General features: G+C 41.7%; 2 protein-coding genes across 3 annotated transcripts; both read left to right on the forward strand.

Annotated features, from left to right (window-relative positions):
• The first annotated feature begins 458 nt into the window (after positions 1-458).
• On the forward strand, positions 459-3,638 carry sp7 (Sp7 transcription factor). 2 transcript variants are annotated; one of them, XM_040116100.1, is made up of 2 exons: positions 459-515; positions 2,286-3,638. In XM_040116100.1, exons 1-2 carry the CDS (start codon positions 480-482, stop codon positions 3,636-3,638), a joined length of 1,389 nt encoding a protein of 462 aa, XP_039972034.1. In that variant the 5' UTR covers positions 459-479. The 2 variants fall into 2 exon arrangements, with proteins under 2 accessions (XP_039972034.1, XP_039972035.1); XM_040116101.1 differs by having other exon boundaries at positions 480-500.
• An 8,417-nt stretch (positions 3,639-12,055) lies between these two features.
• On the forward strand, positions 12,056-17,878 carry tarbp2 (TAR (HIV) RNA binding protein 2). Its single transcript, XM_040159463.1, has 7 exons — positions 12,056-12,274; positions 13,322-13,648; positions 13,914-13,983; positions 14,161-14,278; positions 14,451-14,578; positions 14,936-15,131; positions 16,375-17,878. The coding sequence occupies exons 1-7, from the start codon at positions 12,222-12,224 to the stop codon at positions 16,530-16,532; spliced, it is 1,050 nt and encodes a 349-aa protein (XP_040015397.1). The 5' UTR covers positions 12,056-12,221; the 3' UTR covers positions 16,533-17,878.
• The last annotated feature ends 12 nt before the right edge of the window (positions 17,879-17,890 follow it).

The following is a 17,890-nucleotide window of genomic DNA, read 5'->3' on the forward strand; positions in this document are numbered from 1 at the left end:
TCCCATGGTAATGTGTCTAATGGCATGAATGCCATTTACAGTATGTCTAAGTCTGTTATCTTTATGGAGAAATCCGGCTGGATGCTGTAATTCTCCATGTTAAGTGTAGCCTCTTGCCTAAGACTCCACTGGACTAATCCCAGTGGAAAAAATAATGCTAGTGAAATTGAAATAATGTGCACATGGTGATTGATGAGTAACCCATTCATGCGTTTATCATGAAAAATGATTCGACACTCTCCGTTTGGGGAGGTGGGATGTCCTCTCCCTATCCACCAATCTCCGTCCGTTTTCCTCCGTCTCTGGATTTTTATTGCTTCTTGCCGAGTCTTCAAAGAGCCCGGAGGCTGTAATTAGGGGGCGGGCTCCCTGTGCCTCAAAACACTTCCCCGCGTTAGTGCCCGACTTCTTCCAAACTGTCCCGGGACTCAGAGCTTCTCCCACTCCCCTCAGCTTCCTTAGGATTTTGTTTCTCAGGGATGGCCGCATCTATTCTGGAGGTAGGGAATGTAATTGTAAGTAGATTTGGTTTTTTTCTTCTTCTTCTTCTTCTTCTTCATACAAACCCAACTTTTTATGACGTGAATATTGCTGAAATTCAAGCTAGAATTTGTTTTGTAGTAAGTTGATGTGAGGAAACTCGGCCCAGGAGCTTAACTTGAAGGAATTTGGCGAGTGAAAGACAATACATGACTGACTATAAATCTGTGCCTTAACAGGATAAGGGAAATTATAATTTGCATTAATGAAGAAAGATCTTAGCTCTTCATGGTAAGTGATTTAAAGCAAATTAAGGTTGAGCTGCTGACAGAGTTGCTCAGTACCATGAAACTTTACTACTCACCTTTTACCCTCTGCTCATCTTTGCCTAAGCCTAGGATCTACACTTCCTCTAGGCAGATTCATCCTATGCCCCAGCGCAAACAGAAAATTATGAAGATAATTCAATAAGATGTTATCTCACGTGGCCGCAAGAGGTTTTACATTGACAAGCAGTGGATGGAAATTAAGAAGACGGCAGGGACTATAGGAGCTGTAAAATACCTAAAAGTCACTGATGGAACAGCGTTAACCTGAAAACAGAGCAAAATCAACAGGATGCAAAGGGCTGACCCCAGGGCTTGTTGTAAGAGACTGAGATAAGCATTAACCCCCTTTGAATAAGAAGTCAGTCTGCATTGAAAGACTGAGGTTTATGTCTATAAGAGATGGGGATATTTGACAAGTTTTACATTCACACTTATTCAAAGTTATGGGCTAGAATTAAAAAAAGAGATGTAGTGCGCCTTAAAGCGTATTTATTCACCCTTATCACAAGAGTGTTACATTGATGCCACAGCGGATAAACAATTCAAAGTACAACACAGACAGTATAAATCACAAATTACATATTACAGAATCACAGTGATGTTCAATAGAAATATTATGAGAACAAAATACTGATATTTGATTAATTGTATCCACATGTATAGTGAGCAGTAACAGTAGAAAGACAGAGGCCTCTGATATGTTGTGTTATGGCATTAGTTACCTACCACATGGAGAAGGGAAAGTATCACATAAGGTCATTTTTATGAAAAGTGACGTTTCTTCGATGGAGCGTTTCAGTCAGATATACCCAGTAACTTGGAAAAACGGGGAAAAAAATGGAAAACGTTTTGTTTCCTAAACAGGCTGATGAGGATTCTGATGAAGATTCTGAATGTTTACAGGAAATACCATTACATAAATTGACAACTGACATGATCATGAACACAGACAATGGTTACATCTAAATCTGTAAGACTAGAAAAGGACAATGGTGAGACTGTTGTGACACTTGTCTAACCATCTTCAATGTCACGGTGACCACTAGAGCAAAAAAAACAAACAAAAAAACAAACATGTTTGACAAGGTATCCTTGTCTGCTGTAACTGAGACACAGTTACAGTTAATCCGTGCACAATGTATATATTTGTATGTCGCAGACTGTGGAGACAGGTGGAAAAACTTTAAAACAAACATGAATGCAAAATTAAGAATAGCTTGTAGACAGTGGTTAAAGTGAAACAAAAGAGCGAGGGAATTCCGCCCTTGCTGAGCAGAGCAGAACCTTCACAAGCATAAACATTCACTGCTTAAAATTGCCCTGACCACTTTGAAAACAGAGAGAGAGGGAAAAGCCAGCGGTGGCAGTCAGACATAAGTTTTTTATTAGAGTTGACACTGACAGGAGCAGCAGCAGCAAGCAGCCATTTCCTGCAGACAGACAGTCTCATTTTCTCCCTTGTCTCCTCCTCCCCAGGAAGACGCACGCTATGGCTCCAGTCCTCTGGCTATGTTAACTGCTACCTGTAACAAGTTCGGCAGCACCAGCCCCGTCAGGGATTCGGCTACACCTGGTAAGACCGGCAGCAGCACTCCAGTAAAGAAGCCCTACACCATGACCTCTGACCTTCAGACAGCTAAGAACGGACGGACCGCAGACGGCAGTGGCCTGGCGGACTCCTACACTGGCTCCTTCACCACAGCTGGAGGAGGGGGAGGAGGTGGCGGGCTGCTTACCCCCACTGGAAGCCCCCCTCCTTCAGCCGGAGGCTACACTACAGAGTATAACCCTTTCTCCCACTCCTTCCAGACCTCTGTCTCCCAGGACCCGTCTCTTTTAGTGTCCAAGGCCCACGCTACAGCTGACTGCCTCACCAGTGTCTACACCTCACTGGATATGACACACCCCTATGGCTCCTGGTATAAAGCTGGTATCCATCCTGGCATTACTGCTGCCCCAGCCAATGCAACATCCTCCTGGTGGGACGTCCACCCCAACTCCAACTGGCTGTCAGCAACGCAGCCCCAGGCTGACGGAGGTCTCCAGGCCTCGCTGCAGCCTGTAGCACCACAGGCCTCCCTGAGCCCACAACTGCCCAGTTACAGCACCGACTTTACGCCCCTCAACCCAGCACCTTACCCTTCTGTGGGACTGGGCTCCTCCTCACACCTCCTCCAGCCTTCCCAGCACATGCTGCCCCAGGACATGTACAAGCCCAAACCTGTGCCAAGTGCAGGGCTGATTGAGAGTCCAATGGGCCTAAAGCCTGCTAGGGGATCAGGGGGCTACAGTGGAGGGGCAACACCCACTAGATCCTCGTGTGACTGCCCCAACTGCCAGGAGCTGGAGAGGCTGGGAGCCTCTGCCGCATCCCTGAGGAAGAAGCCGGTCCACAGCTGCCACATCCCAGGCTGTGGGAAGGTCTACGGCAAGGCCTCCCACCTCAAGGCCCACCTGCGCTGGCACACCGGTGAGCGGCCCTTTGTTTGCAACTGGCTGTTCTGCGGGAAGCGTTTCACCCGCTCGGACGAACTGGAGAGGCATGTGCGCACCCACACGCGAGAGAAGAAGTTCACCTGTCTACTGTGCAACAAGCGTTTCACACGCAGCGACCACCTCTCAAAGCACCAGAAGACCCATGCAGATTCTGCAATGCAGGGGAAAGCTGTAGCTGTGGAGGGAGACACCGATCCTCGGAGTGAAGAGACCGCAGAGCTCAACACCAGCGCTGTACCCACCAATCCTGTCGCTGACCAAATCACCAACGGAGACGAGAAGACTGGCACACATAATGGAGTGGAGAACAGCAGTGGACTGTTGGAGATCTGACTTCATTAAATCTTCTATTCAGTACTATTTTGAGACATTATGGGTTTGTTTTTATGGTGAAAAATCCACCTTTTAATAAAAAAAAGACAGTATTTTGTTTCAAGACATACAAAGGACATGAGACCAAGTTTATAAAGACTTGATATGATAAATGACTGAGCATGTTGCAGGTAATAATCACTTCATTTTGTCTGGACTACACACCCAACACACACACACAACATGAGCAAGCCTGCAAACATATACCAATGCACAAATGTATGCAGGCGCACACAAATATGAGCAACCAAACCAGGATGTAAATGAACACAAATATAACCTGCATGTTGGATGTACACACACACATGCAGAGATAACTATGAGCAAATGTGCAGGCGTATATAATGCATACATACATGCAAGCACACACACAGCCACACACACACACATACACACAAACACATACAAGTAAACATGCTCATGCGCACATTTTATAGCCTACACACATTTTCTGCCTTTCAAATGAGACAAACCACTGGGGAAATTTAATCTGCAAAAGCAGAAGGAAAAGAGCTCTGAAGCCACAAAAGGAAAGTAGTTTAAGAACGAGATTTATGGTTAGGATGATGGAGTTGATGGAGCATTGCATGCCTAGAGAAAAATCTGATTTACAGCTGTACTTTGATACTCATTCATTATTCTTGAAACAATCAAAGGACAGTCTTACTTACTGCTTCTTGTTGCCAAAGACATTTTGATGTAAAAGGTTTTTCATTTCACTTTTGTTTGCTGTTTGCTTCTTACAATGTCTAATTTAATTTCATATTTACATAAATAATCTAATTTATGTCTTAAATTATACACATGGAAGATTATCTTGCACCCTGCAGGAAATATAATGCCTGAAAAAACGCAAGATGATTGAAGCTGGCCAAAAAGAAATTAAAATGCATTAAATTAATACTTTTTTTTCTTATTTATTAGTTATAACGTGAAGTTTGGGGCTATGTTTTAAAAGATTTATTTATAGATCTTGAAGTTTGATGTGCGTGTAAACTATTTCTATATAATCTTTTAATTGTGAAGTCTTCCACACCTGGCAAAGTAATGATTAATAAGGGCTTCTCCTTGTTTGTACATACTATATATTTACAACGATATATAGATATTGTTAGGTGTGTTATTTTTCTACTTTTTTATGTATTTTCTACATTTTGTGTTACTTCCATGATGAGAAAGATGTCTATGTTGCTTCAGTTAAAAAAACAAAAAAAAACAAAACGTAAGAGCTTAATTTGTTGTTCACAATTTTCCTCATTATGGTAGTGACGAACTACCAATGTTTGCTGATTTGTTGTGAAATGAGTGTATAAGATACTGTAAATAGTGATAAAGCATGAAACCTGGCAAAGGTATACATGTTGTAAGAGCTATGGTGTGGAATCATGACAACTTTGGTGCTTTAAAAAGTAAAGAAATTTCAAAAGCATTTTCTTCGCTGGTGTTATTCCTACACAAGGACGTTCAAGTATGTCAGCTTGACTTTCAGTTGCAAACAATGAAAAGCAGTTGCTCTTTGAGCATGAAGGCTGCTCTTCCACACTTCATCCCCTCCTCTCCTCGTAATTCTCATATCTTACTATATTTCCATCTCACCCTGGCCAAGCAAATACTTTCATTATCTTTTGCAGCACAAACAAAGCCGTCCACTGATGTGAAGTCTTAACTCCCCACAATGACCCCCTTTCAGAGGGACTGTAGTTACACTCAAGACAATCACTCCACTCTCCGGTTTGTGAGGGGTAATTACGGCGAGCGATGCTCCAGCAGAGTGAGGCGAGAGGAGAAGAGGGGATTAGGACAGGGGAGCTGTGGCTGTATTGTTCATTGAGGGAGATGGTCAAACAAAGGGCTCCAATTAAGGCAGGATGCTGGACGAAAGGCATGATGCGGAGATACGAATGCAGAGAAGAAGCTGGGCTGACCATCAAGTATATTATACAATCTATCAAAAACCTCCAATTTGAGATTCTGCTGCCGCTGTACATGGCGCTTTCTTGCGTTTGTGCAAGAGTTTAAGTCACAAGTGGCACTTGTGCATCTCTCTGTCCAGTTTTCTGTCAGGTCATTAAGGCTATATTGCAGACTAATAAAAATACTTGAGGTGGGTGGACTCTCCACTCTGCATTAAAGGAGAGATAGCCTCAGGGAAGACTAAATGAAGCCTGCAAAAGATGTGCTCTGCTCTGAAGTAGCGCCAGACAAAGAATTATAGAAGGAGTTAATCTTTATGACATGTTAATAACCATACTGGTAACGGGTGATGTTTTTAAAGAATGATAAGCACATTAAACAAATTTAGAGATGTGTTAAAATCCTTCCCTACTCTGGTGGAAAAATGATTTACTTAATCAAAAAAAAAAAAGCTACGGGAAACCAAACATCTGCTATATATAAGTAAGGATTTTCATCACAGAAGTGATGACCTGTGCAGCTAGAACCCCCATGAAGCTACTGACTCTCCTGTTGTAACATTTACACTTCGCTGGCTGCATGGTTCCAATTTAGGGCTTCTAATGAGCTGTAGTTGAGGTCAATTTATATAAAACGTCCCGGGGCCGACTCTGTCATCAGGGACCGACATGTTTACGGTGGTCTGAAGTGGGCGCACGGTCGAGTCCACAACATAAAAGGCAAACAGGGAGAATGGGGTATGGGCAGGGTGTGTCAGGCCAGCAAGTAAGGGTGGGGGGTTAGGAAGACGGTCAGTGGCTTTTAAAACTTCTGCAGCTACTGGTATTTTTTGCCTTTTTAAAATACACTCCCTCAGCAGTGGTGGTGGCATACTGTAGCCTTAATGTTATTTTTACTTCTCTTATTTAGAAATCCAGGAAACATCAAGTGTTGCTTCAAATAAGGTCATAAAAAGAAAATATACATGCAGTGACACATGGCAGCAGAAGCTGGACAATCTGTTCCATATGGTTTACCCACTCATGCCCCTGCACTCCATTTACAAAGTCACTGCAGACTGCAGGTTATTCCAGAGGATCCCAGACACACCTGTTTAAGCCATCACACAGCCCATTTCCGACCGAACTAACACAAAGAGGTAATTTTAAAACATTCACTCAAGCAGTGTTTAGGTGAGTCTACATGAGTTAGACGAACTTACACTTAATGAATTACTAAAGGGAGCTTCAACTTTCTGAGAGACTCAGACGCCACCTCTTTACAATGAGAGAACCAAAAAAAAAATGCTAATGAACCTACTTTTCATGCTGTTATCTTGTCCAAACTGAGTAGTCAAGTAAAACAATGGACTGTGCTCTGACATAGCCACAGGCACAGGTGCCTACTGCTCACTACCAGTGTACGCAGGGAGCAGTGGGGGCACGAGGCAGGACAAAAGCACAGGTGTCTGCAGGTGTGGCAGGGTCTCTGTGACAGTGTGGGGGGAGAAAGGGGAAAGAATGTCAGCACGCCCAGAGGCTCAGCTAACGGGCCATAAATAAAAACAAGATAAGAGTTTTTGGCAAAGGGGAAAGGCAAACTGACCTGAGTGAACCATAACATGACCTGGAGAGCAGAAGAGGTCAGGCTAAATAAAACAGGGGTTAAAGAGGAAATCATACCAGATAAGAGAGGGCAGGAGGTAAAAAGGTCATGCTATCTTGCAGATGTACTTTATGTCTACTTTGCTTATCATTTTAAGCCATCATTTACATGTCAGGAGAGGAAGCAGCATTGTGTTACAAAGAAGTACAAAGGATGTGCCTCAGTCAGTCAGGTGTCCTCATGTGCTTTTCTTCATTCATGCAGTAAATTCAGTTCCCATTGTGGCAACATGCCTTTGAGTCCAGCTGATGCAACAATGCTGTATCTTGCGGCACTACTTCCTATCTCTTCTCCTGGCACTTTATGAATCATTATTACACACTGATAATGGAGGTTAGATGACCCTCACTTCTGACAAAACAAACAGCAGCCTGTGTGCCTTGCATCATCAAACTTGGAGTGCTTCTCATCGTACAATGTCACAGCCTTTCCTAGCCTTAGAAATGCCTTTAAAGTTTAAAGGGAGTCCTCCCTTGCTGCCCAAAGCACCAAATGCACCACTAAATGAGGCCATTTTGTTTATAGGAGCTGTGGGAGGGTTGTGGGTGACTCTGTGCCCCTTTAAAAAGATAATATCCTTCCCATTTAATGGCCTCCGGATGACAAATTGCTTCCAGGGGAAAATTAAGTTAAGAAAATTGCATGTGTGACACGTAAAGACATATCCACTCTGCCTAAGATGTTTGACATCCATAATTCAATTATGCACAGCAGTAAGCTAGGTGCAGTGAGGGTTTTTTTTGAAAAACTACATATACCCAAGATGCCAGAATAAAGTTCATGCTTTAGCTCTTTATCAGTTATCTTAAATATTTTTCATTATGTAACATCAATGTACACTAAACCTCATATAGTAAGGGTGGCATGGCTTACTTGTCTTTGACCTCAAAGGAAAGTTTGTTTTCCCATTGACAAGAAGAATAGCCCTATATCTTTTGGAGATGGTTGGAAAAACACTTAGAAAATTGATGGCCCATTATAACCTAATACCCTTACAAATATCTAGAACACCCATAAACTGTTCTTTCCTTTTCAAAATTCTTACTATCTTGATGGTATTTTGACTGACACACAGCCCAAACCATTCTTGTTTTCTTTTCTTTTTTTTTTAAGTTCAAGCCACTAAATACTTCCCTGGAACATTTAAAATGAAGGGATTTAAGAGAGACAGTTAAGAGAAAGGCTGGTGGATATGTAAATACACAAAACCCAAATGAGAAAAGGTAGAGAAAACACAATCAGAGAGACCTGCCACTAAAAGTAAAGCGGTAAGTGAGAGAAGAAAGGCAGCCAAATAGCAAATGAATCTGGACGTGGATCAACTGAATGGGGAAACTGTAGAAGGAAAGAGAGTCAGGGAGGAAGGAGGGATAAGGGAGAGAGACAGTGAGACAGACAAAGAGAGAGAGAGAGAGAGAGAGAGAGAGAGAGAGAGAGAGAGAGAGAGAGAGTCAAAATGCAGAAAGAGAACTGAGTGATTTGGGTTGGAAGCGGGAGCATGGAGCCAGGGTTGGCAGGGTTTTGGTGGAGGAGTGTGGTGGTTCAGAAGTCCTCCAGCGCGAGGCGCCAGTGTGTCCGGCGGGGGCCCTGACCATGAGCTGCCTCACCCCCCCAGAGCCACGGCCACAAACCCCCTCTCCCCCTTCACCACCAGCACCGCCACCCATCCAACCCAAAACCCACTGGCAGGCAGCGCTTCACTGAAGCTGTTGCTGCTGCTCCATGTTTATTTAATATTCTGAAGAAATTGAAATATCTTTGTGGGTTAACTCGCATACATACACAATTACATATCACTCACCCGCACACACACACACACTTACACACATACATACAAGCACGCATACGTTCAAACACATTGCCACCACAATATATAAATAAATAAAGTAGAGTAATAACGTTCTCTTGATCTGTGGCCAAGAATAGAGTTGGAGAAAATCTTTTTCAAATGGTGTTTTCAGAAGCGTAGCGGGAGGAGCGTGAATGTCTGACACTGCATGTTGCCTGAGCAGGCAGCATGTCTCAGACTGACTCCCACAAAGGAGAGAGAGCATTAACAAAGTGGTTGACAAACAAGAAATAGTTCCCATGTGACAGGAAAAGACTAACTGTGAAAAATAAATCAGGACAAATATTTCAATTTGTTGGTAAATCTTAAAGTAGGTTTCATTGTACATGGACGGTATTGATTCTATGAAAACGTAAGCATTCAACATGTTAAGCAATTTAGCGACTTTGAGTGTGTGGTCTGTAAATGAGCACATGTATATGAGGTGTTTGTGAAGTGTTAAATGTACAAATGTGCATGCCAGCCTTTTTCTGTGTGTGTGTGTGTGTGTGTGTGTATTCATGGTTGAGAGCACACATGCACACATCCATAATGAGTCTCTGATCATTACAAAGCAATTCCTTCAGACAGAAATCCCTTAAACAGCCTCGGTTTCGGGCTTCACGCTATCCCCCTTCTGTCTCTTCTCTCCTCAACAGCCACCAACCATTGCTGCTGCCAAAAATAACACAGGAGCGCCACTCGAACCCGCGCCTCACCACAGCACAGCTTGGCCGCAAGAGAGGGATCAAAACACACACAAAAAAGGAAACACATCATATTGTGGATGGAGGGAAAAAGAGCATTCATACAGCTCCATGCTTGAAGATATCTACTGATGATTTTGGCAACCAGAGAACCGCACATACTAATGCGCTAGTCCAAGACAGGGAAAGGGAAAGTTTGTTTGTGGATGTGTGCGTCTATGTGTGCATACATTTTGGATGAGGTATATTGTCACTGCTAAGACAGTATTAATTTCTGATCTCATTCGCTCAGTGTTTTAACCACTAGCTCAATAAAAACACTTACATTATCACGTTATAAGTCAATAAAATAAGGCCTTCAACCAACAAATGAAGGCCTGGTGAACAAGGCTAATTAACACTGCAAGTATGAATAATGAGTAGGAGGGTCACAGATAAATCATGGTGCTTTGATTGTAGGTTTGGGGGTTCAAATGGGAGACAACTTTACTCATTGTCATGGCCAGTTCGCTTTGTGTTGCATTTGGCAAAATGTGCTTATCCACATTGACACACTGATGCCAGTGAATGAAGACATCAGAATCCGAGCTCTGTTTCAACGGTGGCCAGCAGAGGTTTATGAGCAAACCATCATGGGGTTAATTGACGAGCCACAGAAATAAAGGAAATGATGGAAAGGTGGAAAATGTACTGAAATATTTTATGGAAGTGCTGCTACATTAGTTGGGCAGAAGGTCCTGAACTAGTGGGTCCAAAAGATTAAAAGGCCCTGCTTGATTCCTCTGGGTGTTCACCAAGGCATTGATTTAAACTAAAAAGAGAAACAGGGACCTAAATTAGTATTGTTGACGCCATCACTTTTTGCTTGCCTAAATTATAAATAAATGCAATCTTCCTACCCCTCTACACACAACACACAGACTTGAATTCAAAGTTTGGTCAGGCCAGGTAGACTAGATAGGACTGTTGTCTGTTAAACATGTTATCTACTAGGCTACGCTTTTATTTTCTTGTATCGTATTTTGTTTTTATACTGCTCTGCACCACTTTGATTTGTGAAGGACTGTTGTTTAGACTACTGGGAAACTTTTCTATTTCATTTTTTTGTACTTTTAATTCCTTCACTATATTAAATTGTAGCGCCAAAAGGTTCTCCCATGTAAAACGCCTCTTAACTTTCTTTAGATGGATGGTATATAAGTAAAGTGTGTCACTACTGTTATTTATGTAGAGATGTATCTCTTTAAGGTCTTTTGAGTTGAGACACTGCAGCGGGCCTGAGCCCAAACTCTCAGTTTTAGCTTAAGAATGGTCCGTCTACTAAACCAATGAAATTTCCCGTGTCTCCTTGTTGGTCTATAGTGGAGATAACAGGTGCCAGGCGAACCAGGGGCCCCACAGCTCTAACAAAGCCCCGACAGAGAGGCCTGTCAGCCGGGCAGATCAGTGACTGACTGTCGCCCTCTTCTGGTCCACTTTAGTCGTAACAAATGATTGCAGAGAGAGACAGGGTGCAATAAAACTTGTTCAGCACAGCAAATACTTTTTTTTATTGCTGTAGCCTATAATTAAGTGCAAACCTTAAACAAAAACAAAACAAATAACTTACAGTCCAACAAGCTACCCCGAGGAGAGAAAACATAAATTGTGGGATAATTACTTGCTCACACGCTGTACAAAACCAAAACTGGCCTACGAAACGAGGTACCAACAACTAACATTTACTCAAGTATATTTGTACTTGAATACTTACATTCTGTGGTACTTTTTCATCCGATGCAGTTTTTTGACAACAGGATTTTGAAGATTTTAGTTGGCTCATAAAGTTGTTGGGGTTTTTTTTTTTGTGTTTTTATTTTGGAATGCAACAGTTCCTGCACTTACGTTAATAATTAAAAACCATGAAAGTGAAAATTTACCGAGATATTTTTCCTTCCCTTCGGCACCTTATTTACGTTATAGTTCATTTTACTGTACTAGCTAACGCTAGGTAAGTAGCTAGGTTTGTAGATTAAGGTATACACATTTTCAAATGGGCGAGTTCTACTTTCGAATGAATATTTTTATATATTAATATTTTAGTGACAGAGATACCTCTGTACTTCTTTTTAATTCACTTGCTTCTGTTGGTGTAAAGGAACAATCGTCCAGTAGTCGCTGCACGAGTGCCTGCTCGTACCTTTTGCCTTGTATTGTGCATTCTCCGTCGGTACCTCCCGGTGCGCAAAACGAACTAAGCCAAAGTTTCTTCGGACCAATGAGAGTTCGCGTTTCGCCGGCAGACGTCATGCGTCATATCTGTTTTCTATCGGAGCTGAGGGCGCTTCGTCTGCTCTTCACATGCCGCTGCCTCACCAACTGTCTGGGAAAATACCGTCTAATGAAAAGCGAAGTGTCTGTATTGGTGGGGGGATTTGCCATCCGAAACCGATCGTCTGCGTGAAATAGGGAATGAACGACGAGACAGCATCGGACAGCTGGAAGAGAAACTCCGGGTGCTCCAGGTGAAGATGCACAGAGGCTAAGCTAACATAGCACTGACCATTAGAGCCCTTTATTAGTGGGTTTTTCCGAATTGCTGCTACTATTGAACTAGTGCTCTGAATTCTTACGAACATGCCGTAATTTAGACAGTACAAACTCTACTCGGCTACGTACAAAATAAGGTGCCAGATATGTGTCTGAGTGTGACTGACGAGGGTAACTGTAGTCGTGCTGATTGATGATTATTAAGTCCGTGGAAGCTGGACCTGTTGGTTACTGTGTGGTTGCTGAATTACTGGATCCAGAGAGACCCAGAGACCCGCAAGTGCTATTAGACACCTGTAGCACAATATGTAACTGTACTAATAACCTGTAGCAGTGTCTTCAGGCCGATAAAGAGATCAAGACAGAGCAAAAACTCTAAGCAATTAACTGCTCTGGTTGTAGATAGCAATCTGTAATGCTAATTCAGTGTGTTCTAACATACAGATATCAGTGCACAGACTTGGAAACCTGCATTTTCAGATTTTTGTAAGCCATTTTCCCCTATAGGATTGTTTGTCCTTATACATATATTTGCTTTTGTGTATGGAATTATTCCCTTAGAGAGTCATTTCACCTAAGATCACAATAAAGTTTTTTTTTTTCTCAGTCATCTCTGGGTATCTAGCCCACGTGGATATATTCAGGTTCATTTCCGCTGCTTAAATTTCTGTCACCACAATAAAGAGGAGATATGTGGAATTTTAGATTATGGTTATTTGAAGAATGGTTCGACTTCACAGTGAGCCTTTCTGGATTTGTATAGCCAGGATATTGTTTCTGGAGAGGCACAATTTGGGAGTACTACTAAAACTCCCTTCAACTCTGTTGTATTGAGGTGTTGGGAGAAGTCTCTCAGAAACAGGTGCCTCCTTCTGTAATTTAGGTGGGTGCATACATTTTAGCATTAGAAAAAAATGTAAAAGATACAGTCAAAAGGACAAAAACGCACTGCGTGGCCTAATTTCCTCTGACATGCTGCAGTCAACAGTCCATCTCATGCATTGGGTTTTTCTTTTATTTAGTATTGAGCAAATGCTGGCTGTGAATCCCGGGAAGACGCCCATCAGTCTGCTGCAGGAGTATGGAACGCGGATAGGCAAGACCCCAGTGTATGACCTGCTGAAGGCCGAGGGACAGGCCCACCAGCCCAACTTCACTTTCCGCGTCTCCGTCGGAGAGATCAGCTGCACCGGCCAAGGGCCCAGCAAGAAGGCAGCCAAGCACAAAGCAGCTGAGGCTGCTCTGAAGATGCTCAAAGGAGGTCTCGGAGGTCCCACCGGGGTTGGTGTTGGAGTTGGAGTTGGAGTAGACGGGTTTATTGGGGTTGACGTGTCTACTGATGGAGACGGGTCAGTTTCCTATTTTTTTTTTTTTTTTCATTTCTTTCCACTGGCTCTACTGTTAAAAAAGATACATATAATGGGGGGAAAAAATGTGTGGTTCCAGAATCAGAACATCAGCTGTCAAAATAACATCTCAGTATGCTCTGTATATCTGATGGGTTGTCATCTGCCTGATATGTAGAATGTTTTAACACTGAACAAATGCAAGATTGAGGTCTGTGTGGTTTTACTACTTCCTCTTCTGAGCTGTTATATTTCATATTTTGTGCAGGTCCCAGTCAGAGATGAAGACCTCAGGCAGCTCTCAGCAGTCTGAATGTAACCCTGTAGGGGCTCTGCAGGTGAAGAAAACTGCTGTAGTTAAAGTTTGAATTTGTTGTTTGACTTTCTTCTAATGAATACTGTCATTGTTTCATCAGTCCTTCCCAGTTTGTGTCATTAACAATATCTGAATAGTTTTCAGTTTCATGCCTTTTTGTGTCTTTTATTTTTACTATTTGTCTGTGTGCCTCTGCCAGGAACTGGTGGTGCAGAAAGGATGGCGCTTGCCAGAGTACACGGTCACCCAGGAGTCTGGTCCAGCGCATCGCAAAGAGTTCACCATGACCTGCAGAGTCGAGAGATTTGTGGAAATCGGTAAACTTCATAATGTTTAATTCTGTGAGTGTGCGTGTTGTGTGTGTTTACAAGGTATACGAGCAAACTCTTTGGTTGCTTATAAGCTCTTACTGTGATGTAGTCAGACCAGTTATCAATCAGCGGCCATTTGCTTGTGCAACATTACTCATGATTTCCAGTTTGTCTCTAGGAAGTGGTACGTCCAAGAAGCTAGCCAAGAGAAACGCAGCAGCTAAGATGTTATCGCGTATACACGACGTCCCAGTAGACTTGAGGACCAGCAACGATGCTGACACGGAAGATGACACGTTCACCATGGTGAGAAACAAACAGAAACGGACCTTCTCTGTGCAAACGTTGACAAAGCTTAAGGAAATCCTGCATGGTAAATTATTCGGCACATTACAGAAGAGGATGCACACCGCTGCATCGTAAATGACTAAAACCCAAGTACTTACTAAATTCTCAATTATTTCCCCCTAATAGCATGCAGATATTTGCATTACATAGTGCTTTATAATGTCGGCTACTGCCAATTGTTTGTCCTTCAAATATGCACCTGTCGCCCTGTCACCCCGTCACCCCATCACCCCTTTTCTTACTCATAAATCTTGCTGGCAGATAATAATAGTGTTTTTTTAACTGCACCTTATTTCATCTCTCCTGCACACCCAGCACATGGGGAGCAGAGCCGAGTCGGGCAAAAGTAAAGGCTTCAGCTGCACATGGGACTCTCTGCGTAACTCTGCTGGAGAGAAGATCCTCCAGCTCCGCAGCCACCCTCTCGGCATGCCCTCCGACTCCAACTTCTGCTCCTTGCTGAGTGACCTGTCTGCCGAGCAGCGCTTTGACGTCAGTTATCTGGATCTAGGTGAGTTCGCAAACGAGCAAATTACAGTTACATTCGCTTCTGCTGAGCACAACATTCTGACTACATCGAAAGGTTAAGAGGAGTTGAGTTGTCATCGAATGGGCATAACCGGCTATGTGTCTACATGCATGAAGAGCTGCATTTCACTTAGGAGCATGCAAATATTGTGAATTAGTTGAGCTTCCACTGTGCATCTGTGTACGGATTCTTGTTTGGTTTCAGAGCCTCCTACTGCTATCACATCTGGTTTACGACAGCTGCACAAACTAAGACTTGCAGAGCATCATGGGCATATTTTGATGGCAGCATGCCAAAAAACAAATAGGATGCTGTGTGGTTACTATTACTGTCATCAGATATGGAGGAAGTAGCTCTCAGCTGCATGTTGTCACAGTTCAGTGCAGGTGAACCATTTCGTTTGTGGACAGCACCTCACAGATGCACAAGAATTTTCGGTTGTGCTACAGCTTGGGACTAATTTAGTGCTGAAGTTCATTTATTGACCATTAAATAATCAGTTTTTAAAAATTTGTTAAAATATTTGTGCTGGGTGTTCTCAAGGAACCAGTACCCTGATATAAACCTTATGAGATTAACACTCAAAAGTTCATATGATTTATCTTTTAACCAAAAACGAATTAATACCAATTTTATCAAGTACAAAGACCAAACATTTGTGGGTTTCAGAATCACAGATTTGCTTGGTTTTCTCAGTTTTGTAGCATTGGATCTGTCATTACTTTAAATTCTACAGAAAATATTAATAATCCAATGATTCAAAATATATTAATAGATAAGATAATAACTAGTAGTTGCAGCTGAATACTTTTCTTAAGAAATTAATTAGTTTTATAGAAATAAGTAGTAGTAGTAGTAGCAGTAGTAGTAGTAATAGTAGTAGCAGTAGTAGTAGTAGTATTATATTAATATACTTATTACTTATTATCATATTATACTGTATTCTGGTGTACACTGCTATATTAGTTTCTATCATATTGCTCTTATGCTTACATATAAATACAATATTATATTACATTATACAGTATATACACTATAATAGATGTAATATAATATCTCTTGATCCTCTGTCATACTCCACTATATATGGTGTCTAGTATACTACACATTGCTGATTTCCTGCTGCTTATCACATAACTTTGCGTAGAAACATTGCTTATTATTTTTATTATTAGAATTTATTCGATGTTGATGATTTTCAACATCTTGTTCTTTCTCGTTTCAGAGGAGCGCAGTCTGAGCGGCCTTTGCCAGTGTCTAGTGGAGCTGTCCACACAGCCAATCACAGTGTGCCACGGCTTTGCTCCGAGTATAGACGCCGCCCGAGCCAACGCAGCCCACAATGCACTGCAGTACCTCAAAATCATGGCTGGAGGAAAGTGATGTCATCTTCCTCCTGACAGACTCGAACTTGCAACCACACATTGACAGGATAAGTTTCCACTTTGGACGACGGAAGCTCTTTTGTGACGAGTTCAAATTCCATGAATTACCTCAAATTTGGAAATCGAGACTTTTTCTGTCCCAAAATTAACTCCTGGAGCCCCTCTTTGATTGCTTTGATTTCTAATTGTCACCACTGAACATTTAGTTGCCCAAACACTCTTCTATACTCCTCTCCTTGACATTTTGGATATTTGTCACAGATAATTTCAAAATTCATTTTTAGTATTTTTAGTTTTCGCTTCCCATCCATTTAGAGCTGTGTTTACTTAAATCTAAAATTGTAAAAGTCTCTATCTGAAATTTTAAACAGTGCTTTTGCAGTGAGTTCCCAAAAAAATGGTGACAGAAAATCTGGTGCAACAAAAAAAGTGCAAAAGGTCAAAGAGGTTTGTAGAAATTGGGCTGTGGAATTGCCAGTCTCATGGATGGACATTTAAACAAACAAAAATTACACCATGCTGCTGAAACATGGAGAAAGAGACTCTGCTGAATAAATATCAGAGGATAATTATTTTAAAGACTGCCCCTTTTACAGATGAGTTTGTATGAGTCTTGAAAAATGTGGCTTTTCTTGTATATTCATTTGAACCCCTGATACTCAAACTGTCTCTGTGATGTTCTTAATTTTTGGCCTTAAAAATTTGAGAATCTTCACAGACGTACTTAAAGAATTGAATTTTGGACATTTTTCCCTCTCACTTTAAAACTGATCTGTATCTAACACACATTTTGAACTCATTAGGTTTATTTGAAATGAACTTTTTCTAATCATGTTACTCTTTGGCATTTACTGAAGTACAATTGTGAGGTAGATCAGTTGACTCAGGAGATCTAAAATATGAATTGCCCTGTAATTTTGCCCTGTATAGAATTCCTTGCAAGATATAAATTGATGGCTTTCAGATCATTTTAGGAACTCTCAACACAATCATCAGAAGCTTTTAAACATATGAACACTACGAGAGGAAATAATCATACTATGTCTTTTAATTGTGAGGATAGTTGAAATAACATAACAATTCAATTTAAAATTTACTTATTGCTTCATTTCACTCCTGAATGTGAAAACAACGCAAACTGCAAGTATCAATGCATCAAAATTTACCATTTTCTCTATTACCCTTATTTTAGTTTGAGATCTTTGCATTAGGACCTTTTGTAAATCAATTTCTGTGTAAAACAAAAGGGCTTCAAAAGTACTGACTCTTCTGATAACTAATGGGTCATGAAACAAAACCTTAACCTTTTATTTGCAATATCATAGACCAGACAAATAAAGCTACCACATATTCTAA

The sequence above is a fragment of the Xiphias gladius genome, chromosome 21 (assembly GCF_016859285.1).
Source record: "Xiphias gladius isolate SHS-SW01 ecotype Sanya breed wild chromosome 21, ASM1685928v1, whole genome shotgun sequence".
Lineage (NCBI taxonomy): Eukaryota > Metazoa > Chordata > Actinopteri > Istiophoriformes > Xiphiidae > Xiphias > Xiphias gladius.

Excerpts from the sequence above, each read along its gene's own strand:
- sp7 (XM_040116100.1), top strand. The coding sequence starts at position 480 with ATGGCCGCATCTATTCTGGAGGTAGGGAATGTAATT. Across the intron at positions 516-2,285 it reads TGGAGGTAGGGAATGTAATT|GAAGACGCACGCTATGGCTC; the intron begins GTAAGTAGATTT and ends CCTCCTCCCCAG.
- tarbp2 (XM_040159463.1), top strand. The coding sequence starts at position 12,222 with ATGAACGACGAGACAGCATCGGACAGCTGGAAGAGAAACTCCGGGTGC. Across the intron at positions 12,275-13,321 it reads AGAAACTCCGGGTGCTCCAG|TATTGAGCAAATGCTGGCTG; the intron begins GTGAAGATGCAC and ends TCTTTTATTTAG. Across the intron at positions 13,649-13,913 it reads GTGTCTACTGATGGAGACGG|GTCCCAGTCAGAGATGAAGA; the intron begins GTCAGTTTCCTA and ends TATTTTGTGCAG.